General features: G+C 30.3%; 1 protein-coding gene across 3 annotated transcripts in view; it reads right to left on the minus strand.

The window, feature by feature from the left end:
- LOC119604238 overlaps positions 1-27,404 on the minus strand; it is a 196,933-nt gene that overhangs the window by 63,554 nt on the left and 105,975 nt on the right. For all 3 annotated transcript variants that reach the window (XM_037956726.1, XM_037956724.1, XM_037956725.1), the window contains exon 5: positions 18,266-19,798. In XM_037956726.1, coding sequence (XP_037812654.1) covers positions 18,266-19,798 — 1,533 coding nt within the window. The remainder of the gene's footprint in view (positions 1-18,265; positions 19,799-27,404) is intronic.

The following is a 27,404-nucleotide window of genomic DNA, read 5'->3' on the forward strand; positions in this document are numbered from 1 at the left end:
ACTAACTAACTAACTAACTAACTAACTACTAACTAACTAACTAACTAACTAACTAACTAACTAACTAACTAACTAACTAACTAACTAACTAACTAACTAACTAACTAACTAACTAACTAACTAACTAACTAACTAACTAACTAACTAACTAACTACTAACTAACTAACTAACTAACTAACTAACTAACTAACTAACTAACTAACTAACTAACTACTAACTAACTAACTAACTAACTAACTAACTAACTAACTAACTAACTAACTAACTAACTAACTAACTAACTAACTAACTAACTAACTAACTAACTAACTAACTAACTAACTAACTAACTAACTAACTAACTAACTAACTAACTAACTAACTAACTAACTAACTAACTAACTAACTAACTAACTAACTAACTAACTAACTAACTAACTAACTAACTAACTAACTAACTACTAACTAACTAACTAACTAACTACTAACTAACTAACTAACTAACTAACTAACTAACTAACTAACTAACTAACTAACTAACTAACTAACTAACTAACTAACTAACTAACTAACTAACTAACTAACTAACTAACTAACTAACTAACTAACTAACTAACTAACTAACTAACTAACTAACTAACTAACTAACTACTAACTAACTAACTAACTAACTAACTAACTAACTAACTAACTAACTAACTAACTAACTAACTAACTAACTAACTAACTAACTAACTAACTACTACTAACTAACTAACTAACTAACTAACTAACTAACTAACTAACTAACTAACTAACTACTAACTAACTAACTAACTAACTAACTAACTAACTAACTAACTAACTAACTAACTAACTAACTAACTAACTACTAACTAACTAACTAACTAACTAACTAACTAACTAACTAACTAACTAACTAACTAACTAACTAACTAACTAACTAACTAACTAACTAACTAACTAACTAACTAACTAACTAACTAACTAACTAACTAACTAACTAACTACTAACTAACTAACTAACTAACTAACTAACTAACTAACTAACTAACTAACTAACTAACTAACTAACTAACTAACTACTAACTAACTAACTAACTAACTAACTAACTAACTAACTAACTAACTAACTAACTAACTACTAACTAACTAACTAACTAACCAACTAACTAACTAACTAACTAACTAATCGGAAAAAAAGCTTTAACTGAACTCTCTCCCAGAGATAAGGTTTACATTATATGGGTACCAGGCCACTCGGTATTTCTGGCCACTCGGTGTACTTCTTCGGATTTACTATACATACTCCTATCTACCAAACCTAACTTAAACTAACTAAATAACTAACTAAGTTTTAGATTAACAAATTTAGAATAGTTTTGACTTTTGTTATGCACTATTTCAATTGTCTTCATATAAATGCATATAATGGAGGTGGTATTTGCGGTTTTATATTTTTCTAAAAAAATATACCACCAACTAACAACAACAGACACTACCAAACCAAAACATTTACACCAAAAAATACGTGTTAAATTTTATGTTCATTTCATTTACTTTCTTTTCAATTTTTTATAACAACAGAACTGAGATTTATATTTATTTCTCTGGTATTTTATCATTTGTAGTTTATGATGGTATTTTAGAGTTATGGTTAAGTTTTGTGTGAATTTTTTTTTAGCTAAATATCATATCAAAATGTAATTACTTTAAATATATTGGTTTGAAATAAAATAAAAAACTCATCAAAAGGTCAGTAACTCCATTGTAACAATAAAAAATTACAATACTGTGGGGGAGATTATTTTAAGTTAGAGAATCTCAGCAAAAACTTTGGGCTGTCTTGCAGTTATACAAGAACTTACATTTCAATGACTACTACATACCGCCTGTATATATGATATAAGTATACATATTACAATGACTTATTTAAGTACTTATTTGTAAGCGAGAGTGTATAGTTCTTGTCTTCAATGAAATTGTTGCTCTAAAATATTCGATATTCATTTATTGGCTTTTTAATAACAATGTCATTGAAAGAAAGAACTTTGAACGATCGCTTACAAATAAGCACTTAAATAAGTCATTGTAATATGTGTAGACTCTATAATAGAAGCCTTTTTTATGATTATTCTGATATGAAACCTTTTACCAATATCTTTTTCATCTAGCTAGGGTATAAAAGAGTTCATCTTGACCCACCATTTCTTTTCTTTAATATTTTACAATACATTATATATTGTTACATTTTTTAATTTATTTCTCTTCGAAAAAAAAAAAAAATATAAAAATTCCTTAAAATTTTCCTTTACATTTAAACAATTTACAAAAAGTCTTCAATTCTAATTTTGTACAAAACACTTTATTTATGAATGACATTTGAAATAATGACCTAAATTCCTCAACTGTCGGTTGGTCTTGTATACAAAACCACAACAAACAATTAAGAATGGAAAACACCAACACACATGAACAAACGAAAAGACTTGGTTTTAAATATTTAAAGTGATTTAGTTTTAAGAACAGAAGAAGAAAACAAATAAATATTTTAGTGTTGATTAAAATGTTCATATTCAGTCAAATGTAACACAAGGATTTTTAAAAGGATTGAATTGAGTGAAATTAACACACGGACATACAAACACTACACTACACAACACTTATAGTTTTAGAAAAATGTCATGCAATGATTTAGTTTTTGTATTTTTATAGAGAAATTTTGCTTGCATGTGTTGTTCTAGTGAAGTTTTGTACATTTATTTTAAGTTGTTTAAGTTGTTGCTAAAGAGAAAATGAACAATTTTAAATAAATTTTTACAAAAACTGAAATGTTAACAATATAAGAGCTTACACGTAGAGAAAAAATGGTTTTAGTATATTACAAGTTTTAAATTGTAAAAAATTTGTATATTTTGGTTATAGTAAACATATTTCTGGTGGACGCAACTATATCTAGTTTATTATTCATATGATTGTTTACTACAATCTTAATTCTAGTCATTATAACGTCAAATCTTTCTGGCAAACATATGCTTGTTTGCAGTAATCATATATATTATGTGACAGCCCTTTAAAATTCATGATTTTTCTCGGTGTATATGTATAAAAAAGATGTCAAAATGAAATAAACTAAGTAAAACAAAACTGATGATATTTTAAAACCCATTAAGGGTTACAATGTTTTGCAAAGTAAAAAAGTACATTATTTAAGTGGAATATATCAGGCAGAACGAAACATAATGAAAAACTTTTTGCAAGACTTCCAAGATGCAGGTTAGGGTGGCTCCATGAATAATGCCTTTAAATGTATTTTTTTCAAATGTAAAAATGTTGTTTGCTGTCATTTATTTGAAACAAATTCTAGAAAATATATAAAAAAGAAAATGTTTTCTTAAAAATATTCTGAAATTTCTTCACAAAATGTTAGTAATTTTTCGCTTTAATATTTGTAATGATATTTCGAAGAAAAACATATATGGTAGATCTAATAATCCCATAGTGAAAAGTTCTCTTTTACAACATGTTGCTTAATAAAAAAAAATATATATAATCATATAAAATAAACTGTCAACAGTTTAACACACATTGTTATCAAACGCTGTAAATGCTACTAAAAATATTGCATAACCTACAACCCTACAGTAAGTAGATTATTAAGTATTTCGAGATGCTTTAGTAACATATCAATAGACCCTAAGGTATGCTAAACGCTTCCACATCACTTTCCAATTCCAACTATTGTTGACCATTTGGCATTGAACATCATAACAAATCATATGGGTACCAGGACACTCGGGTGTCCTGGTAATAGCTTTAAAGGAAAGGGATCTCGAGGTAGTTAACCTGATGAACGCAAAACCATTTGACGCAACAAAAGCTGAATTAAAAATATGGATGAGAGAATCCCATAAGGCCTCTTGGAATAATGAAACGGTGGGTAGAAGCACCAAGATCCTGATGAGAACAAGACGAGAAATCCCCTCAAAATGAGCAAGTCTGAAGTTAGTATGATGGTACGTATTCTGAGTGGACACACAGGATTACGAGCACATGGAGAGGACAGTGAAACTCTGAAACACTTTCTTTACCAGTGTCAAGCATTCGTGGAAGTTAGATCAAAGTATCTTGGAAGTGACGTTATTTCGGAAATAACATTCCTGACTAACACTGATTGGAAAATTCTTAGGAATGACGTCCAGGAAACTGAAAAATAATATACTCAGTGAACAATTTTTTGTTTTTTCATGAAAAGGACCGCACAATAGGCCCGACAGTGGCCTATGTGTATTTCTTCGGATTTGATGTACTAAACATCCTTCTATCAACCTAAACTAACCTAACCCAAGAGATTACTGAGAACAAGTCCTTCAAAAGAATTACATCCTAATTTCCTAACGAAATTCATATAATGGTCATCTTTGTCTTTAATGCAGCCAGGCATACCGAGTCTGAACGATGATAAAGAACATATGAATATTCTAGGATCGAAAACCCTTCTGACGCACTATCCCTAATGTTTAGAATGATCCGTATGACATCAACTTAGTATTTGTCGCCGCACACGTATAATACTATGGCAATGAATAGACGGATGAGTTAGCAAGAACGGGGTCCGCTTTGAATTTCTCCAACGCGACTTAATACACAATCATATTGTGGTTTTGATTCTTTCATAAAAAACACTTGCAGAGTGACCAAGCCAATGCGGCCCTCTTTCGATACAACTATGCTGTAAGCTTGCAGTAATGACAGATAGGTAAACGCACGTCGACTTGAGCCCCACTTTAACGAATAGTGTTGTAGTTGTCAAGAAAAAGGATGAAACAGTCTTTCATCTTCTCTGAGATATGGCTAGCCGCTAAGAGAATTAGATATCTTGATGAGGTTTTTGAGTCTAGAGTTAATAACCTACTCTTATATTATATATACATCTGACTAATGATATTGTAATTATAGTGAGCTGGAGATCACACTGATGCTCAAGCTCAAGTTCATTTCCAAAAATGTTCTTAAAACTACAAAACAATAAAGTAACATTTCTTCCACATACTGGAGTATCCATAAGGGAACACTTTGATGCTTTTAAATAGCTTGATAAATAAAGAGACATCATTTTGCCAGCGTTGGGTATTTGAAAATCGGCTATGTCGGCAATTTTTTTTCATTTAATTTTATGATTTTTATGAGTTGCTACAAAAGTAACAATGTTGTACGTGTATATGCAGCAAGTTCATATCAGAACATGTAACGTATATCTTTTCACATTATAAATACGGCACAATGGGATTTATTTTACAACATTAACAAATGATTAATAAAATTAAATATCTGTCACATACTTGTGTGCGCAAACATAAAAGACAAATAAAGAAAAAAATTATGATTAATTATCAAAGCCACAGGGAATACATAGATAAATATAAACATAAAGTTAGAAAAGATTTAAGAGAAATCAGTTTAAAAAAATCTCGAAAAAAGACAACTTTAGAAAAAAAAAACATATAAAATTACAACAATAACAACATAAACAATACAAAAAGTAGAGAAAGAAAGTAAAATCACAATTTAAAAGTGTTGTAGTTTGAGATGTTTTCACCGCTTCTAATCGATAACATTCAAAACTATTTTAAGTTAAACTTTTAAATAATTTTAAAGGTTTAATTAAAATCCTAGAAAAAATATCCTTCAATAATACATTTTTTTATTAAAGAGCATTACCGGGAAGCTTACTGTTTTCACATTTTTAATACTTTTTACAAGGGCTGTTCAACATATGTGCGTATAAGTATTATAAAAGTAACAACAATATTACTCATACTCCTGCACATGTTTACGAGGCTGGACCTCAACAGACAATCAATACACGTTTTTAGTCACCCTCTCAAAATGAAATTATCTTAAACTAAAAGAATTAAGAAAGTATGTTCGGCTAGGTCTGCAAATAATATACTCTACACCAGTTATGATTACATTTATAGTGATTTTTAAAGGATGTTGAGGATTGTTTTACGACAAAATCTTTATTTTTAAGAGGTACCGAAAATATGTTTTTTGTCAACGTTAAGAGAGTTATACTGAAACTAGCATACCCTGGGTGCTTCGCTACCTTTACTTAAATTAAATACTTACATACAAAATTTAAACATTTTTTTTATGTTTCAGTTTTATACGTTCAATATCACGTGATTAAATTCGCATTCACTAAGAAGCTGTATTTTTAGTTTCATTTATTTAGCTTCCACATTATAGAAAATTTCGAAAGTACTATTTGAAAAAAAGTACTATAAAATACCTCTAATAGATAATCATTTAATCAAAAATTTTATGTTTCTGTGTTTAATATTATATATAATTCAAAAAATATAATTTTAATGAATGAAAAATTACCAAAAGTCCCTTTCAGTAGATTCTCATTCACTAAGGTCCCTACATTTTAAATTTTATTTTCAATATCTATGTTCAATATCGTAAAAATATCAAAAAGTACCATCGGAAAGACGAAACAGTACAAAAATCTCTCTCAATAAATTCTCATTTAATAAGGACCGTGTATTCCGTTTAACCATTCTAAAGAATCTAAACGGTACCATATGAAGAATAGAAAAGTACCAAATAGTTCACTCTTACAGAATATTATTCAGTCAAGATCATGTATGAAAATTACAAAAGTACCATTTATGAGATAAAAAGTACATTCTTGAAGAATCTTATTCAATGAGGACCGTGAATGTTTAATAATCATGTGTTTTCAATTCATATTAAAAAACATACAAAGAGTACCATTTGAAGAAAGAAAAAGTACCAAAAGTGGAATAAATTTTACCTAAGTGGAAAGTACTAATAAAAAGAGTAAAATTTTTCGCCTTTTCGCTTAGAAATATACTTTTTCGAAAATTAAGTTTACAAAATGTTCCGTATTTAAATCTATATATCGCAGATAAAACTCAAACGATTCAAAAAGTACCAAACAATTTACTCGAATTTGGTCTTATATAGGCCTTAGTACTCGAATTCCAAAATAATATACCAACAGCTTATTTTGTGTGAGTAAATAAACTACTTTTTCAAATTTTATAAAATTAAATTTCCCGTTTTTTCCCTTTTTGGTACTTTTTTCCCCAGTGAAATAGCAAAAATTTTATTACAATAAATATTACAGAGTTAGTCCGTAATTTAATTGGAATAATTCAATAAACCGAAAAAGTTTTCTTAATGTGCTAGAAAAGTACCATAAATACAGTTTTCTCCCTTTTATACACCCAAAAAGGACTAAATTTTAAAAAGTACAAAACAGGTTGTCTCATAATTTTGGGAGATTTATCCAAAATATTTATAAAAATTTTATTATGTTATTTAGTTCAAAAGTTATAAGGGACCAAAAAAGGTACCAGAATCACCTTTGTTACAAATTTTTACCCCTTAAAAGTATGAATTTCAAAAAAGTACCAGACATCCATCTGCTCATTTTAAGAGTAGATACAGCTGCATTTAGAATTTTTCTTGTATCACTAATATAGTGTAAGATAATTAAGAAAACCTGTTTTACCCGTTTCCCCTTTTACCCGTGGATCTACATAACCAAAAACACATCTACTGTCAAAATTTCATGATTCTAGGTTCAGCCGTTTGGGCTGTGCGATGATGAATCAGTCAGTCAGTAACGCTACTCTTTTATATACATAATATAGATTGAAATTGTATTACATCTTATAAAAAAACTATACTCTGTAAACACTTTTCTTTACTTACTTATGCCCTGCCTCCATTGGATTGGTTTAAAAATAATTTCATTAGTTTGTTACTACAAGCATTCGGTGTGAGATTGAAAGTCTCTGTAAAAGTATTTTATTGTTTTATTTACCCAGCAGTTCGATCGGACAGTCCCTAACCTACCACGTAGGGTTACTCCTAGTCATCGACTATCCAGGTGACTAAAATGAGCTTCTCCTACAAGCTCATTACGAAGAGGCAGACAAAAAGCTTAAGTTTGTTTTTTTAAGTATGTATGTACACTATCGCTTACAAAGGTTACACTAAAGTGACGATTATCTTCATTCTCGCTTACAAAGAGTACATCAGTGGCGAAAGACGAATTAGAGCCATCCAGGTGGTTAGTCGTTAGTGGATTATTGTCTTTTTCGGATGTATAGACTCTTTGTCGAACTTCCGGGTATGGCTGAGTGAATGTGTAGTTTGTTCGTCCGTTAGTATTCTGTGTGTGCTACTAAAAAGGACATAAAGTAATTTTATTTTATATAAATTCAGTTTAACAATTACCGCCAACAGTGTTGACAAAACTAAAGAAATAACTGGATTGATTATGGCCTACAAAATACAAAAACAAGTTGTTTTTTGCAGTTTTACCAACAGCAGACATACACAAAGCAAGGATGTTATAGTTGTAATTGTAGTTTGTTCTTTTGCTGTAAAATAACAAGGACATATTTTATATTTTTATACGAAAAGAGTGGCAAAGGGAAAGTATATTCCAATGTAAAAATAAAGCGATAAAAATACATTTACAGTTTAACACACATACATAATGGTTATTTATAAAATAAAATAGTATTGCACAATATACACAGAGAGAAATATGGCATTGGTAATAGGAATCTTTCTAACAGAACTACACAGAGGGAAAAAGAAATATACACGCTTGGTACCAAATTGGCACCAAAGAGTTTGTAATTTTTCAATAACAACCGTTGTCAAAGTATATACATACGTACGACAACACTATGTCGCAACGTTGTCAACATTGCAACAATTCGTTGTCGAAATCTAAATTTTTTACACATACGTTGTCTAAATGTTAACAAACGTGGTAAGTTCACTATTGCAAACAATCCGTTGCCAATAGTGAGCTTACCACGTTTGTTAACATTTAGACAACGTATGTGTAAAAAATTTAGATTTCGACAACGAATTGTTGCAATGTTGACAACGTTGCGACATAGTGTTGTCGTATGTATGTATATACTTTGACAACGGTTGTTATTGAAAAATTACAAACTCTTTGGTGCCAATTTGGTACCAAGCGTGTATATTTCTTTTTCCCTCTGTGTACAAGAAATTTGAATTAATCATTACAATATTATACAGTTGTGACAATGGCCTGGATATGTTTAAATTAAACTTATTATTATTAAATTTGTATTAATTCCTGCAATCGTTTTAGCATGTTTGATGCAACCATATCCCTATAAATTTTTTCTTTAAGTGTATATATTTTATATACATAGAAATAATAAACACTTTTAACCCATTTTCCATTTCCACCCACAACATATGTTGCCATTTTCTTTCACATAAAAGTAAAAGAGAATGTTCACATTTATGCGTAAACGTGAAAGAATTATTATTATTTTATTTTGCACATCAAAAAGTAACAATACCAAAAGGAACAGCAGCAGAAACAATATAACAGCTATAATCGTATACTATCAACTGCTATATAGTAACTATAACCTAAGGAATACTATATATGTTTGTATATATATTTATTACTCCACTGATTTGTGTGACTTTTGTCCTAGCTCCTATTTGTCTGCATTATTATGTGTGAGGGCAAGAATAAGGTCACCAACTATTTGGGCTTTTCACTTGTTTTGGGTTGAACTTAAAAATAATCGCAATAAATTTTATTTTATTATTTTCATTTTGCCTTTTGGCATACCACAAGCATGTGTATATGCTACATGCCACATGCTGCACAAAAATATGACTTGCGAATATTTCCTTTACTTGCAATATGCGTGCTTAAACTTAAAATGTCTTTTGGACCAAAGGTCAGTGTTTTATAGTAAAGCAAAATAACTTCCGCAATGTAATAAACTTTAATATATAAAACAATAGTAAACGAGAGGTCTAGTCTGCTAGCTGGACTATAGTCTGGACTATAGTCTAACCTATAGTCTAGTCTATAGTCTAGTCTATAGTCTAGTCTATAGTCTAGTCTATAGTCTAGTCTATAGTCTAGTCTATAGTCTAGTCTATAGTCTAGTCTATAGTCTAGTCTATAGTCTAGTCTATAGTCTAGTCTATAGTCTAGTCTATAGTCTAGTCTATAGTCTAGTCTATAGTCTAGTCTATAGTCTAGTCTATAGTCTAGTCTATAGTCTAGTCTATAGTCTAGTCTATAGTCTAGTCTATTCTATAGTCTAGTCTATAGTCTAGTCTATAGTCTAGTCTATAGTCTAGTCTATAGTCTAGTCTATAGTCTAGTCTATAGTCTAGTCTATAGTCTAGTCTATAGTCTAGTCTATAGTCTAGTCTATAGTCTAGTCTATAGTCTAGTCTATAGTCTAGTCTATAGTCTAGTCTATAGTCTAGTCTATAGTCTAGTCTATAGTCTAGTCTATAGTCTAGTCTATAGTCTAGTCTATAGTCTAGTCTATAGTCTAGTCTATAGTCTAGTCTATAGTCTAGTCTATAGTCTAGTCTATAGTCTAGTCTATTAGTCTAGTCTATAGTCTAGTCTATAGTCTAGTCTATAGTCTAGTCTATAGTCTAGTCTATAGTCTAGTCTATAGTCTAGTCTATAGTCTAGTCTATAGTCTAGTCTATAGTCTAGTCTATGTCTAGTCTATAGTCTAGTCTATAGTCTAGTCTATAGTCTAGTCTATAGTTCTAGTCTATAGTCTAGTAGCTAGTCTATAGTCTAGTCTATAGTCTAGTCTATAGTCCTAGTCTATGTCTAGTCTATAGTCTAGTCTATAGTCTAGTCTATAGTCTAGTCCTATAGTCTAGTCTATAGTCTAGTCTATAGTCTAGTCTACTAGTCTAGTCTATAGTCTAGTCTATAGTCTAGTCTATAGTCTAGTCTATAGTCTAGTCTATAGTCTAGTCTATAGTCTAGTCTATAGTCTAGTCTATAGTCTAGTCCTATAGTCTAGTCTATAGTCTAGTCTATAGTCTAGTCTATAGTCTAGGTCTATAGTCTAGTCTATAGTCTAGTCTATAGTCTAGTCTATAGTCCAGTCTAGTAGTCTATAGTCTAGTCTATAGTCTAGTCTATAGTCTAGTCTATAGTCTAGTCTATAGTCTAGTCTATAGTCTAGTCTATAGTCTAGTCTATAGTCTAGTCTATAGTCTAGTCTATAGTCTAGTCTATAGTCTAGTCTATAGTCTAGTCTATAGTCTAGTCTATAGTCTAGTCTATAGTCTAGTCTATAGTCTAGTCTATAGTCTAGTCTATAGTCTAGTCTATAGTCTTGTCTATAGTCTAGTCTATAGTCTAGTCTATAGTCTAGTCTATAGTCTAGTCTATAGTCTAGTCTATAGTCTAGTCTATAGTCTAGTCTATAGTCTAGTCTATAGTCTAGTCTATAGTCTAGTCTATAGTCTAGTCTATAGTCTAGTCTATAGTCTAGTCTATAGTCTAGTTGGTCACATTATTCGCTTAAAATATATCTCGAACAAAGCGGTTTTATATCCGACTGTTACCCTCAACATAGACACCTTTTTGTTTCCGTTTTATTGTGCAAAAAAGCAGAAGCTACAGAAAGAATATTGATTTATGGGTAGGTTGTCTATCGTAATGACACAAAGTTAACATAAAACTCGTTTTTTGTTGCTATTTGAGTTATTTCTTTTCGTTTTTTTCTATGTTATATCCTGCAGGGATATAACGTAGGGAAAAACAAATAAACAGTAACGAGTTGTGAATATGCGTCTGGGTGTTTATATGAACATCAGTAAATAACAGTTTATTGTTAATGGAATATTCGCTGTGAGTCTATTTGTTTGCTATAAATCTGAAAGTGAATCTGTTTTCAATTCACAATAACACTAGAATATGTATTACAATGTTATGAAAAATATATTTGAGAATTATTTTAACAAGATAAAGTTGAACCACATAACTGTGCGTTTATAATATTTGTATCCTTTTATTTGTTACAAAGAGAATAAGCTTATTAAACTTACGGATTGATGTTGTAGACCATCTATACGGATAAGTGATACAGATGTAATGGTTTAACAAAAATATAACTCATACGCCTATATATACGTACTTTGCACAAAAATTTTAATTTTGAATCCTTTTATTTTAAATTTTTGAGATTTTTACTTTGTTATAGATTTTTCGTGACCAAAGTAACTTTTTATTTAAAAGTTCTTTTAAGAATCTTTGTTAAAAATTTAAATTGTTTCCCCTTTAGAAAATGTTTATAATTGTAATTTCTATATTGCACTTGAAAAATGTTTGCCCCAAAAACAACTTAAAAGTATAAATGAAGAGTTTAAAAAGTACAAAATTTATTCTCTGTGCTACTACTGGTTTTCGTATTGTACTTTCCTTTAGCTTCCTTTCATTTATCATCATCGCTTTTTAAATGAGTTTTAAGAGTTTTGACCCAATTTGCAATTGTAACTTTGTCCTGTGCAACGATTGTTGTTTTGCACCTTCTTAAACAACTTAATTGTAATTATTTGAAATATATATTTTTTTTGTTGTGTTTTCTTTTTTTTTTAAGCAAAAACTTTTTGCGGCGTTTGTGTTAAAGGAATTAACATACAAAAAGTTTTTCTTTATTTTATTTGAATTTTAAGGAAGTTTAAGGGATGATGATGAAAAATTTGATATAGGTTTTTTTTGCTTTTGTTAGAAATTTTAAAATACTTTAGAAAGTTAAATAGCTAAATCTAGTTCAATGATTTTGAAACTGATATTAAAAGGTGATTTAAAATAAAATTTTTATCCTATGTTGTTTTCTTTGCAAGGATTTTTAGCGCCACTGGAAAAGTTACTTATTAAAGTAATTATTTTTTATGATAATATAGCAGAAGATACTTTAAATGACTTTAGTCAAATACTTGATTAATGAAATGTTTAACAAAAGTTTTTCAATTAAGGTCTTGTTATAGTTTTAAAGCTAGTTTAGTAGGAAACATCTAATACATTTATGCTACTAAATAATACCAAGAAATACAACAACTAATATAGAAATAATATTTGACATGTAAACTAATTAGTATGTTTTTACTTTTCAATAGGATTGGTTTCCTTTCTCAAGAAATCCTTTTCTTCGATTTATAATTTCTTCGAAATATAACAAAACATTTCTGTTGAACTTGCTGCCTGCCACCAGCAACTCAAACCAATACTCGACAACATGTCAAAAGATATTGTACCACACAATATCGAAAAAAAGAAACTAAATCTTTTGTAGAACATCAGTTTATATTTCTTTACTTTCTTCTAGCTGCGCTCGTTTAACTTTTTCATTTATATGTCAACAATGAATTTCAATAAAGTCTGTCAACGTGTCATGGGACGCATGACTGATATTTATTTTTCTTTAATAAAAATTGATTTATGGTTCTCTGTTGCTGAAAACAACAATTTAAACGGTGGCTTCAAAACAAAAAAATATATGCAAACAAGAAATAGCAAATATTCAATAGGATCTATAAACAATATGTTTAATTTCAAAAACAAACTGACATTTTTCCAGCATATAATTGCATTTCGAAAAAAGTTCTAAAAAATCTCTCTACACAAGTTTTATGTCCTGTCATTTTAAATGGTTTTTTTAAAGAAACAACAGCAGCTGTTGGCTTAACTTTTGTAGAAAAGAACTTTTTTATATTTTTATATTTATATACTTTTAATATCACTTTTTCTTACTATGTATATTCCTTGTGTTAAGAACATCCCACTTATAGTCGTATTGTGTTTGCTGAGGCCTTCTTAATATGATTTTAAATAATAATAATAACAATAAATGATTTATGCGTATCCTTGGTGTTCCTGGCGGTTTAATTCCATTCCATTTGTGCCGTTCGTCTACATGTTTTCGTTTCTACTAAATGATTTATGTCTTGTTAAGCTTATTGAAGGCCAGCTTTTATTTTTATTCCTTTTGGAGAGTTTGTTTTTCTTGTCAATTTGTTAAAGGAACGAGAAAATGCTGTATTTAAGTGATAGTAGTTATCGTTCTTTTTAAAGAGTCTCAATAATATTATAAAAATTTTACGACATTTATAAAAGTTAAGTCATATTTAAGGCATATTTTCAAAATTACGTCGAATTTATTCATGAGTAAATTTTTTCGATTTCCTTAAAATTTTGTCGGTATTGAATATGAAAACAATTTCTCTATTTAAATAAGGATAAATCGATGTGTAATGGAAGCAGAGCCCAAATTACGGCATACGATATCGATCGAAATCTCAATACAATCTAAATGGAGATTTCGATCGATATCGTATGCCATAATTTGGGTCCAGGTCTTTGGGGGCAATGAATACATACAGCTATACCATATAAATGAAGAATTCCCCATTAAAATTACTTGTTATTGTAATTAAAGAATTTAATATTACAATTTCTTGTAATTATAATTTTTTTTTATAATTACACGTAATTAGTAATGCGTCGATTACAATTACAAGTAATTTTTACTGAAAAACTTCAATTACAATTACAAGTAATTGGTTATCAGTCAATTAAGAATTACAAGTAATTGTAAGTGTGAAAACTTTAATTACAATTACAAATAATTACACATTACACATAATTGTAATTGTTATGAATTACTTTATGTAATCATTACTCCCCAAGTTTGAACGGAAGATCTTAAGTATCAACCTTAAAATCTTCTTTATTCGTCAATGATACTTAAAGGCTGGAAGGACTAATATTTAAAACATACGCTATTTCTTTTTTGAAACATTTACGTGAAAGGTGAGGAAATAATTATAGCAAATTGTATGCTTTTTAAGGTTCCGAAATAGTGATCTAAGAACTTTAAATTTAAAATATTAAATAAATTCTTTAGTAACTAAAACTAAACGCTTAAAAAGTGGATTAATGTTTGAAATCTACAAAAAGTGATATAGTGTTCATCAACTGACTTCTTGCCAATAGCTGTCGACTTTTTTCAAATTCTCATTCACTAAAAATTGTGAGCATTTTGAAGTGTATATAGTGTATATTATACACAACTCATGAACTGTTAGTTTAAACTTTAAAGTGATGTTTTTGTCTTTTACTTATGAGTTGATGAACGGCTTTTTTTGGTAAACAGAAATCTAAAATACCAAAATCTTAACATACAGGCAAATATGTTTGCCTAGGCCGTACATATACATACATTAGAGTATACCGATGAACTCCCCCGATATTTGATGAAAGACTCCATCTTGGTATGATTGCAATCCCGGGGTAAAGATGTGCTACCAGTAGGGTTCTATAAATCGACTTTCGAATAATCGAACAATCGACTTTTTGTCGAAAAGTCGAAAAAAGTTCCAAAAAAGTCGATAACTCGACTATCGTCTGTGAAAAAAGTCAAAAAGTCGACTTTGTTAATAAAAGTCGAAAAAAGTCGATAAGTCGAAAAAAGTCGATAAGTCGAAGAAAGTCGAAAAAAGTCGAAAAAAGTCGATAAGTCGGAAAAAGTCGAAAAAAGTCGGAAAAAGTCGAAAAGTCGGAAAAAGTCGAAAACTCGAAAATTGTAGAAACAAGTCAAAAATAGTAAAAAATTTTAAAAAAGTGGAAAAAAATCAAAAACTAAAATAGTCGGAAAAACTCGAAAATAGTCAAAAAATAGTCCAAAAAAAGTAGAAAGAAGTCGAAAATAGTCAAAAAGTCGAAAAGTCGACTATTTATAAAATACTTATAGTCGAAAAGTGTAAAAGTCGACTTTTATTTAAATGAAAAAAGTCGAAAAATTGACTTTTCATAAAATGCAAAAAGTCGAAAAATCGACTTTTCATAAAATGCAAAAAGTCGAAAAGTCGACTTTTAACTAAATGAAAAAAGTCGAAAAGTCGACTTTTCGTTTCAACTATAGAACCCTAGGTACCAGTACCTCTAGTCTGCCGGGACTATAAACTGGCGAATTTCCTTGGAATGAGTTGACATGGGATCCAACTAGAGAATCGACAGTTCGCAGGGCAGAGTTTGCGATTTTGTCTTGTCCCATTTATTGGAGAGGTAAGAGAGAGGTAGACATTTGCGGGAAGAGAATGTCGGTTAAAAGACTGATGCACGGTAAAGTCTAGAATTCGGCATAAGTTCGGTACTGTTGCCGATATATCATATTCCTCGCAGAGGGGCATGTTTCCTTGATAAAAGACTCTCATCTTGGTGTATTGCAATTCCGGGGTAAAGACTTGGTACCAGTACTTCTAGTCTACCGGGACTATAAACTGGTGATGTCATTTCAGTCCTTGGCTAGTCCTTGGAATGACTAACCAAAGAACCACATAATCTGGTACTACGGGTGACCAGTTTCCCGCAGGACAAGTCCTGGCTGGTCAGTTGGTTGCGGTTTCTTCGGGATACACGTAGTGGCTGTGGTTTGAACCCAAATTTGCGGGAAGAGTAAGTTGCGTTTAAAAAACGGTGCTGTTGACGAATGACAACAGATACCCCACAGAGGAGTAACTGTGGGACTAAGCGTTGAAAATGAGTTGGTGGTAATTGTATATGATACAGTATGAATGTGGGGGTATACGGAACTCAGCCGCCCGTATACCTCGAGTAAGTCTGTCGTATGTATTTTGAGAAGTGTACTGGGATGAATGGTCATGGATGAAAGGTATCTTATACAAATGATACCATTGAATTTTCCTTCCTTGACCAGGTATGTTCAGAGTAAACTCTGTTCATAACAGATTTATCGCAGTGTGCATACTCAACAGAAGCCATCCCATATGTGTGGTTGTAAACGGAAGTGATGTTTTTGCATCTCGGAAGTTAAGCAACGGGGTAGAAATGGTCAGAGATTAGATATCTCAAGTACTTGAGATAGTGCATGTATACTGGACCGGAAATTCCATATACGTAAACTGCCACCTGCGTGTAAGAAGCACAATGGGGCGGGGGTCACAGAAGCTCACCGTGAAATTGGCCAACACGTCAGGTGTTTACGCAAAGCACTCGACATTAACTCGACTGTGGGACTAAACGTTGGAAACGAGTTGGTATTAAGTCTATATAATACGGCATGGATGTTGGGATGTAGAGTGAGTGTGTCGAATTAATTAAAAGTGTTCTGGGTTGAAAGTTATCTTATTGAATTTTCCTTCCCCGTCCGGGTATATTCATACCAGATTTAACACGGTTTGTTCTCTGAGAGTATGAACAAGTCCTCGTCTTATTTGATGAATGTATGTTTCGGTCTACCGAATACGTCCCTAGTTGCCGTTGCCAACTCAACAGAGCCCATCCATCTGCGTGGTTGTAAACGGAAATGACGTTTTTTCACCTCGAAAGTTAAGCTCGAGCAAAGTGCTTGTACATGGACTGGCAGAACCATGTACAAAAATTGCCACCGGCATGTAAGATACACAAAGATGTGGTGGTGAGTCGTATAATCAGTTCAACCTTCAAGGCAGGTGTACACGTAAAGTACTTCCACATATTGTACTGAGATCAGAATTTTCAATCGGTGAAGGGAACGTTTTGTTATATTAGTACGGATCATGAGGTATTCCTGCAAAAAAATGGTCCACGGGACACCCTAACATATTTAGTCCAAAATGTTTCAAAACATAACGAATCAAAGGCTACTTATATCCTACAGCAGTGGGGTAGGCATTATTGATTTGCGCTGATGTTTATAACACCCTAATGCACCTAAACTTATAGTTAGTCGTTCTGGCTAGGTGGCTGCACATTAGAATGTCCCGTGGATTACTTTTTTGTAGGCACAGGTATTACTGTACGAAATATGAGAAAAATATGTAAACTAAATTAAAAAAAAAATTATCTTTTAAGTTTACCAAGTTCCCGTGAGACTTGTGCTAACATGAAATCCACAAAATATTCTTCCTCAGGACACTCTTGTGTCCATGTGTAATTTTCGTAATGATCGGGTTTAATTTGACCCTAGCTCCCAAAATAATTCACTTAAAAACTTTAGTATCGCGATAAAATTTGTCACAACAAACTTTCAAGTAAACATAAGTCCCTCCACTAAATTTTAAAAAAATCTGGCAATATTGTAAGCCCAAGCTACTATAAAAACCTGTTTCAAAAATTAATTTTTGGGTCGGTCTAATACTGCGAATTTAGGTTAAAATTCAACAGAAATGTTTTACTATAAAAAACTAAATCACACTTTAAGTATGTTGATATATGGTGTAGGGTATCAATACTCTCTTACTTGTTTTCCTTTGTCAGTAACTACAGTATGAGATTTACAATTCAAATTCATGGCCGTTAACAACAGAAAGTTTCAACTATATAAACAAACTTGAACTGCCGCATATACACCACAAATCAGAATGTTCGAAAAAAATTACTTAAATTCCTAAACAACTCACCTGTTATAACTCGAGTACAATTGATATTTTTCGGATAATCATTGGGATAGTCAGGACTATAGAGTTCATTCTTTTCGGGATCACCCTCAATGAACATACGACATTTGTCATTTTGTTCATCTTCCGGTGCTGCTTGCCGGGCATGACGATGTAAGAATGCTGGTCTCTTCAATTGATTGCTGTGATAATGTTCATGTAAAGGTGAATATGTTGCTGGTGTTCTTAGGGCAGTTGTGACTGAAGTTGATGTGGATATTTGCAGATGATGATGATAGAAGTCATCAGAATATTGGTTGATTTCCTTTGGGCTTAAATTACTAACACTATCAGTACTTGTAACTAAGTTGTTGTTGTTGATGTTTTTATTAACATTGTTGTTGTAGTAGTTGCTGTTGTGGTTTTTAAAGTTGAAAGTGCTACTTTGGCTAAAATCAATAGTGCCACTAGATGGCAAGGAATTAATTGCTGTTGCTATTTGTGCTGCATCTAATGCTGTTGTTGCTCTTGTTTTTGTGCCATTTGCTATACTTATACTAAGATGATTTTGTTGTTGCTGCTGTTGCTGTTGATGTCTTGTTATATTTATGCTCCTGCTGTTGTTTACTGTTCCATATCTGCTGCTATGATTAAGGCTAAATGTATTTGTTGTCTTTTGTCTATACTTGCTGCTGGTATTTTTGGTGGTATTTGTGAAATCATTACTACTTTCACTATTGTTCAAATTGCTATTACGACTAGAGCCATTGTGTTGCTGCTGTCTTAAATTTCGGTTCAAATCAATACTGGCATTCCAATACTTTGTATTTTTTAAATTATTTTTTCTTTTGTTATCGCTATTGTGGTTTTTTCTATAATCATTTACTTGCTGTCTTGTATTTGCCATTGTTAATGTTTCAACAAAAGGTTCTGTTGTTGTCTGTATTCTTAATATTGTTGGTGGCACAAAAACCTTACTTTTATCAGCAACATAATTAGTTGACGTCGTCTTAATATTGCTGGTTGCCTCAAACTCTTTATCTTCGTCTTCTATACTGTTATCGAATATGTAAAAAATATCTGCTTGTCTTTTTACTCTGTTGTCTATTGTTTGTGCTGTTGTTGCATCAACTGGATTTTGTATTTGTTCAGGTGCAGGAGTTGTTTTTATAGCTGCTGCAGTTGCTGATTGTGTTGCAACTACAGTGCTTGTTGTTGTTGTTGTTGATTGTGTTTGTATTGTGGCAATTGTGGTTATCGCTTCATGTTCAAATATTGGATAACTATTCACATTATTTTGTTTATAATGATTATCTGTAGTGCTTGTTATTGTTGCTGTTAGTGGTGAAGGTGTTGTTGATAGCAACAGTGATGATGTTGGTGATATTGTTGTTGTTGTTGTTGTTGATGTTTCTGCTACTGTTCTACTTGTTCTATTTGGTATTTTTCTATTCAACTGTATAAATTCAGTCATTTCACTTTGATAAGCGTAGTTGTTATTATATAATTTTGTATATTTTTTAGTTGTAGTTGTTGTTGATGACATCTCAGGTGACACTGAAAGCAAAAATATAAGGGAAAATACAAATAAATTGTTTATAAAATTGTTTTATTCTATTTAATTGTTGAGATATTAAGATTATAGAGGAAATATTTACTTCCTGTCAGTTAAATTTATGGCCAATAGAACTATTCTGTTAAAACTTAATTTTGTTGTTGTAGGTTTTAAATTTAAAAGTCCATACACGAATTGTTGTTACTTTAGTATCAACGACATATTCATATTTATGTATATTCTTCCTAGCTACTACTTTATTTTAAAAGGACCTTAAACTTACAACAACAACCATATTAAAATTCCTAAAAAAAGTTAAAGGTTTAATATTTGACTAACTTAAACACAACAATTTAAGCTTAAAACAATAAATTTCCATACAAACACTAACTATAGTTTCATGTGGTCAACAATTTCAAATTAAAATATCGATTTTAATAAAAAATACTTAAGTTTAAAAACTCACTCCAACGAATGTGGTCAAATTTAAGCAAAAAAAGGAAAAGAAAGTGAGTATATTAAATCTTTGCTAACCGTCAGCTTTTATTTAAATTTAAACTAGACCACAAAAATCAATCAAAAATAAAACTAAACAGCTTAACACGCCACTTTGAAGAAACCAAAACCAATCAATCAGACAAAAGTTTTTTTGAAAACTTAATTTCTTCTCATTTAACATTAAGAAACTAGCAACAAAAGTAGAAATTTTAAATAAATCTTACTCAAACCCAACTAAATATTAAAAAAAAAATAAAACGCAATTTACATTTAACAAAAAGGATTTTGTATTTAAGGATATGTAAGAAAATGTCTGAATGTATTAGAAAAATTATTATTGCACAGAAAAGAACAATAACTACAACAACAGCAGCAGCAATATTCAACAAGCATCCCAAGGGTGACCATTTAGAAAGATTAAAACAACAAATAAATTTGAAGATTTCATAGGGAGCAATAATAAAAAGAATATAAAAAACAACAACAAAATGCAAAAATAACAATATGAAAATGAGTAGAAAAATATAAAAGAAAAAATCTACACAATTTACACAAAAACACAATTGAAATAATTCTCCATAGACACAGGACTAAGACCAAAAACAAAACAACAAAAGTATAGGAAAATCCCTATCTATGTAAATTGCTCCTAATACCCCCTTAACAAAGGAATCACAGAAAGATATCCTAACAAATTCACACTTTTCTACATATATGTACAATGTTCAAATGTATGTATGTATGTATATGTATACATTCATTTACAAAGAGATATTTTTTATGAGATGCATACTCCCACATACATACTTATTATACAAATCCTTCTTCTTATTATTTTATGCACACGTTCTGGCAATGTATGGGGGAGTGTATTAGGGAGTTTTTTTTTTTGGGAACATGAGAATGCAAATTGTAATTTTTAAATCCGTTTGGATTTGTGTTTCAAATTTAGACAGGGGACTGTAACGCTTTCGACTCAATAGGGAAAAATAATGTTGTAAATCGGGCCATCACTCCCTTGGTCTCTTTGTTAGTTAGGTAGGTAGTTAGTTAGTTAGTTAGTTAGTTAGTTAGTTAGTTAGTTAGTTAGGTTAGTTAGTTAGTTAGTTAGTTAGTTAGTTAGTAGTTAGTTAGTTAGTTAGTTAGTTAGTTAGTTAGTTAGTTAGTTAGTAGTTAGTAGTTAGTTAGTAGTTAGTTAGTTAGTTAGTTAGTTAGTTAGTTAGTTGTTAGTTAGTTAGTTAGTTAGTTTGTTAGTTTGTTGTTAGTTAGTTAGTTAGTTAGTTAGTTAGTAGTTAGTTAGTTAGTTAGTTAGTAGTTAGTAGTTAGTTAGTTAGTTAGTTAGTAGTTAGTTAGTTAGTTAGTTAGTTAGTTAGTAGTTAGTTAGTTAGTTAGTTAGTAGTTAGTTAGTTAGTTAGTTAGTTAGTTAGTTAGTAGTTAGTTAGTAGTTAGTTAGTTTGTTAGTTAGTTAGTTAGTTAGTTAAGTAGTTAGTTAGTTAGTTAGTAGTAGTAGTTAGTTAGTTAGTTAGTTAGTTAGTTAGTAGTTAGTAGTTAGTTAGTAGTTAGTTAGTTAGTTAGTTAGTAGTTAGTAGTAGTTAGTTAGTTAGTTAGTTAGTTAGTTAGTTAGTTAGTTAGTTAGTTAGTTAGTTAGTAGTTAGTTAGTTAGTTAGTAGTTAGTTAGTTAGTTAGTTAGTTAGTTAGTTAGTTAGTTAGTTAGTTAGTTAGTTAGTTAGTAGTAGTTAGTTAGTTAGTTAGTTAGGTAGTTAGTAGTTAGTTAGTTAGTTAGTTAGTTAGTTAGTTAGTTAGTAGTTAGTTAGTTAGTTAGTAGTTGTAGTTAGTTAGTAGTTAGTTAGTTAGTAGTTAGTTTAGTAGTTAGTTAGTTAGTTAGTTAGTAGTAGTTAGTTAGTTAGTTAGTTAGTAGTTAGTTAGTTAGTTAGTAGTTAGTTAGTTAGTTAGTTAGTTAGTTAGTTAGTTAGTTAGTTAGTAGTTAGTTAGTTAGTTAGTTAGTTAGTGTTAGTAGTTAGTTAGTTAGTTAGTTAGTTAGTTAGTTAGTAGTTAGTAGTTAGTTAGTTAGTTAGTAGTAGTTAGTTAGTTAGTTAGTTAGTTAGTTAGTTAGTAGTTAGTTAGTTAGTTAGTTAGTTAGTTAGTAGAGTTAGTTAGTAGTTAGTTAGTTAGTTAGTTAGTTAGTTAGTTAGTTAGTAGTTAGTTAGTTAGTTAGTTAGTTAGTTAGTTAGTTAGTTAGTTAGTTAGTGTTAGTTAGTTAGTTAGTTAGTTAGTTAGTAGTTAGTTAGTTAGTTAGTAGTTAGTTAGTTAGTTAGTAGTTAGTTAGTTAGTTAGTTAGTTAGTTAGTAGTTAGTTAGTTAGTTAGTTAGTTAGTAGTTAGTTAGTTAGTTAGTTAGTTAGTTAGTAGTTAGTTAGTTAGTTAGTTAGTTAGGTTAGTTAGTTAGTTAGTTAGTTAGTTAGTAGTTAGTTAGTTAGTTAGTTAGTTAGTTAGTTAGTTAGTTAGTTAGTTAGTTAGTTAGTAGTTAGTAGTTAGTTAGTAGTTAGTTAGTAGTTAGTTAGTTAGTTAGTTGTTAGTTAGTAGTTAGTAGTTAGTTAGTTAGTTAGTTAGTTAGTTAGTTAGTTTAGTTAGTTAGTTAGTTAGTTAGTTAGTTAGTTAGTTAGTTAGTAGTTAGTTAGTTAGTTAGTTAGTTAGTTAGTTAGTTAGTTAGTTAGTTAGTAGTTAGTTAGTTAGTTAGTTAGTTCGTAGTTAGTTAGTTAGTTAGTTAGTTAGTTAGTTAGTTAGTTAGTTAGTTAGTTAGTTAGTTAGTTAGTTAGTTAGTTAGTTAGTTAGTTAGTTAGTTAGTTAGTTAGTTAGTTAGTTAGTTAGTTAGTTAGTTAGTTAGTTAGTTAGTAGTTAGTAGTTAGTTAGTTAGTTAGTTAGTTAGTGTTAGTTAGTTAGTAGTTAGTTAGTTAGTTAGTTAGTTAGTTAGTTAGTTAGTTAGTTAGTTAGTTAGTTAGTCCTGACATATTTTCATCGATATATCTTCAGCGAGGCTCACTCCTTTAGAAAATTATAACTTGGTCCCAGAGTTTCGACTTTTTCAGATTTTGTCGGCCTGCATTATCGATCCATAATTCGGTCACTATGTTATAAAAATATTAAAAAAGAACACCCTAATCCTTGGACTGAAGCATGTGTCTACTTAAGTTAGGGGTGTAAATGTAAATGCAATAATACTGAATGAATGTTTTCTAATTTGCCTTTAATCTTGTGTTATTTCAAATATTATTTTTATTCTTTTGTTCCAGCTGGAGATTTTCTTTTACTGATTGCCTGTTAGATTGTTGGCATCCCATGGTGTTTTCTTGTTAGGTATTTTTCAAGTGTTTTGGTTTCTTTGTGTACAATTTTATTGAAATAATTTATACTAAATAATAGCCGTAATAAAATACAAACTTCATTTACTTGCCGGGAAAAAAGAATATGATTGAATTAACAAAATTTACAAAATTATTTGAAGAATGTTAAATAGAAATTGTAAAAGGTAGGAGTCAAGGTATTTGAATCATTAGAATAAGGATTTTTTTTTTTTTTTTTTTTTTTGTTTAAAGCTGTAAAACAGAATACAAAATTGTTGACTGCACTGTATCATTCATTTTACCTTGCACTCCAATCGCAATCAATATTTTGTTTAAAACAATCTTTTTTAATCCTATGCTTTATTGGTAACAATCAATTATGTTTATCTGTGTGTATTTGCATAAATAATTTCTTTTTGAAAAATTTTATAAAATTTTTGGCAATTTGTTCTTTTAAGTATAAACATATTTATGCAAATACAACAACAACAAAAAAAAAAATTAAATCATTTTTCTTCATGTGGTTTTTATTTTAAGAGTAATACATATTTATGACTTGATTTTTTTTCTTTATTTTTGTTGTTGTTGCTTTCGAACAAATGTTTTTAACACTAAAGTTGTATTTCCAGCCAATGTGTTAAGTCTCTAAAGTGTTTTAAGCTCAATTTGGTAAATAACGTTAAGTTGTTTGCGTTTATTTGGTACGATGATGATGATGATGAAGTAGTCGATTATTAAGTTTATAAAAGCAATAATGAGAATAATAATGAAGTTAAACTCTCGCTGCCACTTAAATATTTCAGTGGAAATTTTGACATAAACATATATAGACCGTGACTTAAAGCACACACGAACCATCAATTTCAGCTGGAAAGTGAAAATACATATAAACTAAAAGGATTCAAACACGTCCTTGAAGTGAAAACCAACAAAGGTGGTCTTGCTGTGTTATGCTTCCAATTCTAATGTTTATATAAGAAATATAGCGGTTTACTTAACGTTACGTATCACTTAATGCACTACTGTGTTTTAAACATGTTTAAAAATCACTTATGAGATTTAGTTGAGCTAAAATCTTATGTACAGATTGATAAACGTGATCAATAGTATAATTCAAGGAAACTAAAGGATGGAAAGTTTATTGAAAAAATATAATTGAAAATATTAATTAATTTTATTAAGTGACAAAGAGTTATGGTATACATAAATTAAGAAAATGTGCTTAGAAGGCAAATACGATAAGCATTATTCATTTTTTTAATTTAGTTTGAAATACTTAACAGGAAAAAGTTAATTACAAAATAATATAAATAAATTATTAAAAAAAATATTATGCAAATTTTCTTTCTGTGTATGTTTCTGACTCACAACTAATAGTTTTAACATATTTGTAACTTGTAGTATAATAAAGCCTTAAGGATCTTAACATATTTTCAATCTAAGCTAATGTTATTATGCCCTACACCATTTTAATGGGGAGGGTATTATGCATTTGTGCTGATGTTTGTAACACCCAAAAAATATTTGTCTTATACCCCCCTTAAAGTATACCAATCGACTGAGAATCACTTTCTAAGTCGAGCCAAGTCCGCCTGTCTGTCGATCCGTCTGTTCATCTGTCCGTCCGTCTGTCTGTCAGTTTGTCTGTCTGCCTGCCTGCCTGCCTGCCTGCCTGCCTGTCTGTCTGTCTGTCTGTCTGTCTGTCTGTCTGTCTGTCTGTCTGTCTGTCTGTCTGTCTGTCTGTCTGTCTGTCTGTCTGTCTGTCTGTCTGTCTCTCTGTCTGTCTGTCTGACTGTCTGTCTGACTGTCTGTATGTCTGTTCATCTATCTGTCTGTATGTATATATGTCTGTCTGACTGTCTGTCGGCAAATCTTGGTTTTTATATAAGTTTAAGTCGATTAGTCGATCATACAACAGCCCTCACATAAAGCCCCCTTCAGAAGATTACTTGAAGTTGTAAATTACCTTTAAACACTAGTATCGCGATGAAATTTTGCACAAATAACTTTAATATCATCGTAAATCGCTTTACCAAAATTTACACTGATAGGACCATATTTACTTTTGCTCCCATATAACCCCTTTTTCAGAAAATCACTTTTTTGGCAAAAAAAATGTTTAAATATTTCAGAATTAAGGTATAGTGCTTTACACATTCTTAATATTCTCACTGGTGTAGGATATCATATCGTCGGCCATGACCGACTATACATTATTACTAGTACTAGTTCTTTAAATTATTTTTTATTTATTTTTTAAAGATAAGGGTGTAACAAATTACCTAAATCTATTATATATTCAGCACCCTGTATTCTTATTTAATTCCTTTTTATTTAATAACCACCACCAGGACTGGCTACTAATCTAGTCTTATCACTTTATTTAAGTGAGTTCATCAAGAAGGATTTCACCATTATCACTCGCACATTTAACTGTGTATTAAACTAAGATTTGTATGTATTATTTTCATTTTCATTATTATTACTAGTTTTATTATAATAATTATTTGCAGTTGCTGTTTTTATTTAACAACAACAAACAACGTGTAAAGAATCATCAACATAACAACATCAGCTACACACATACTCACACACAGAAATACTAGGACATGCAGCAACAGCATTAAACGCAATACAATTCAAAGGATTTGGTAGTTAAAATAGAATGAAATGTCCAGTAGAACTAATAGTCACTTTAATATCCTTAAGTCCTATTATCACGACGAACTTAAATTCATCCTGGACACTACTTAAAGTTAAAATAACGCCCTATACTGCAGGGTCCTTTAAAAATATGTGTGTGTAAAAAAATGTTAGTTATTTTTACGATATGACAATGTGCAGTTTAATGGTATTAATATACTTTTTTATCTTAAGCTTCACATACTCATGTACATATATACAGAGATAGATACGTATGTATTAATATGTATTCATGCAGATACAACTATACAAGTTTTATTTTTTTGTTTTGCCACAATCTTAATTCGCCTCTTTTATTTATTTCTTTGATTGTGTGTGTGTATATGTGTTAAAATTCCGAATAGTAAGCAGAAAAAGGAAGTGAAAGGAAAAATTGTTAAAATAAGAAAATTATATGTATTTCCTTTTACTTCCTTTTTATATAGACGTTTAATTAACTCTCCATGATGAACTTCAATTTATTGTATGAAACGCCCAAAATGTTGGTGGCTGTTTGGTAAATACCACATGCTGGCTGGCACCAGTCATTGACACAAGGATTTGTTTAACCAAAAGTACTTGGTATTTACGCACTCAGTTTTTTTCCCCCAGGTCTTTATTTCTCAAGATGTCTGTAAGTAAGGTTGATCTGGGAAACATGACTTTATTTGTGTTTAAAGGAAGACTCAACTTTTACAAACAATAATTTTTCATTAAAAGTATAGTATACATATGTATGTATGTACTACACAAGGGCAATTTAAAAATGTGTATGTTATGTTTTGAATGTACTTTTAAAAGCCCTAAATGTTATGTATAAAAAAATTGGTTCACATATTACTGAGATATTATGAACATCCTACCGACAATTAAATGGTAAAAACAATTATGCCCATTTAAGTGACTTTCTAAGGGTGTGACCAATTTTTACCATATGGTTGAAAACATCAACTGATGGTTTCCCCTTTAAGCAAAATTTTATAGTATTATTTTAAAAATTGCGACCGACTCCTGAAATCGATATCAACTTCAACGTATTTCATTCATTTTTTAATAAAGATAAATTTTTATAATCATGTTAGTTGTCTT

This window comes from Lucilia sericata, unplaced genomic scaffold (genome assembly GCF_015586225.1).
Source record: "Lucilia sericata isolate MDLA Ls3-8-SP2 unplaced genomic scaffold, ASM1558622v1 Contig000373F_arrow, whole genome shotgun sequence".
Lineage (NCBI taxonomy): Eukaryota > Metazoa > Arthropoda > Insecta > Diptera > Calliphoridae > Lucilia > Lucilia sericata.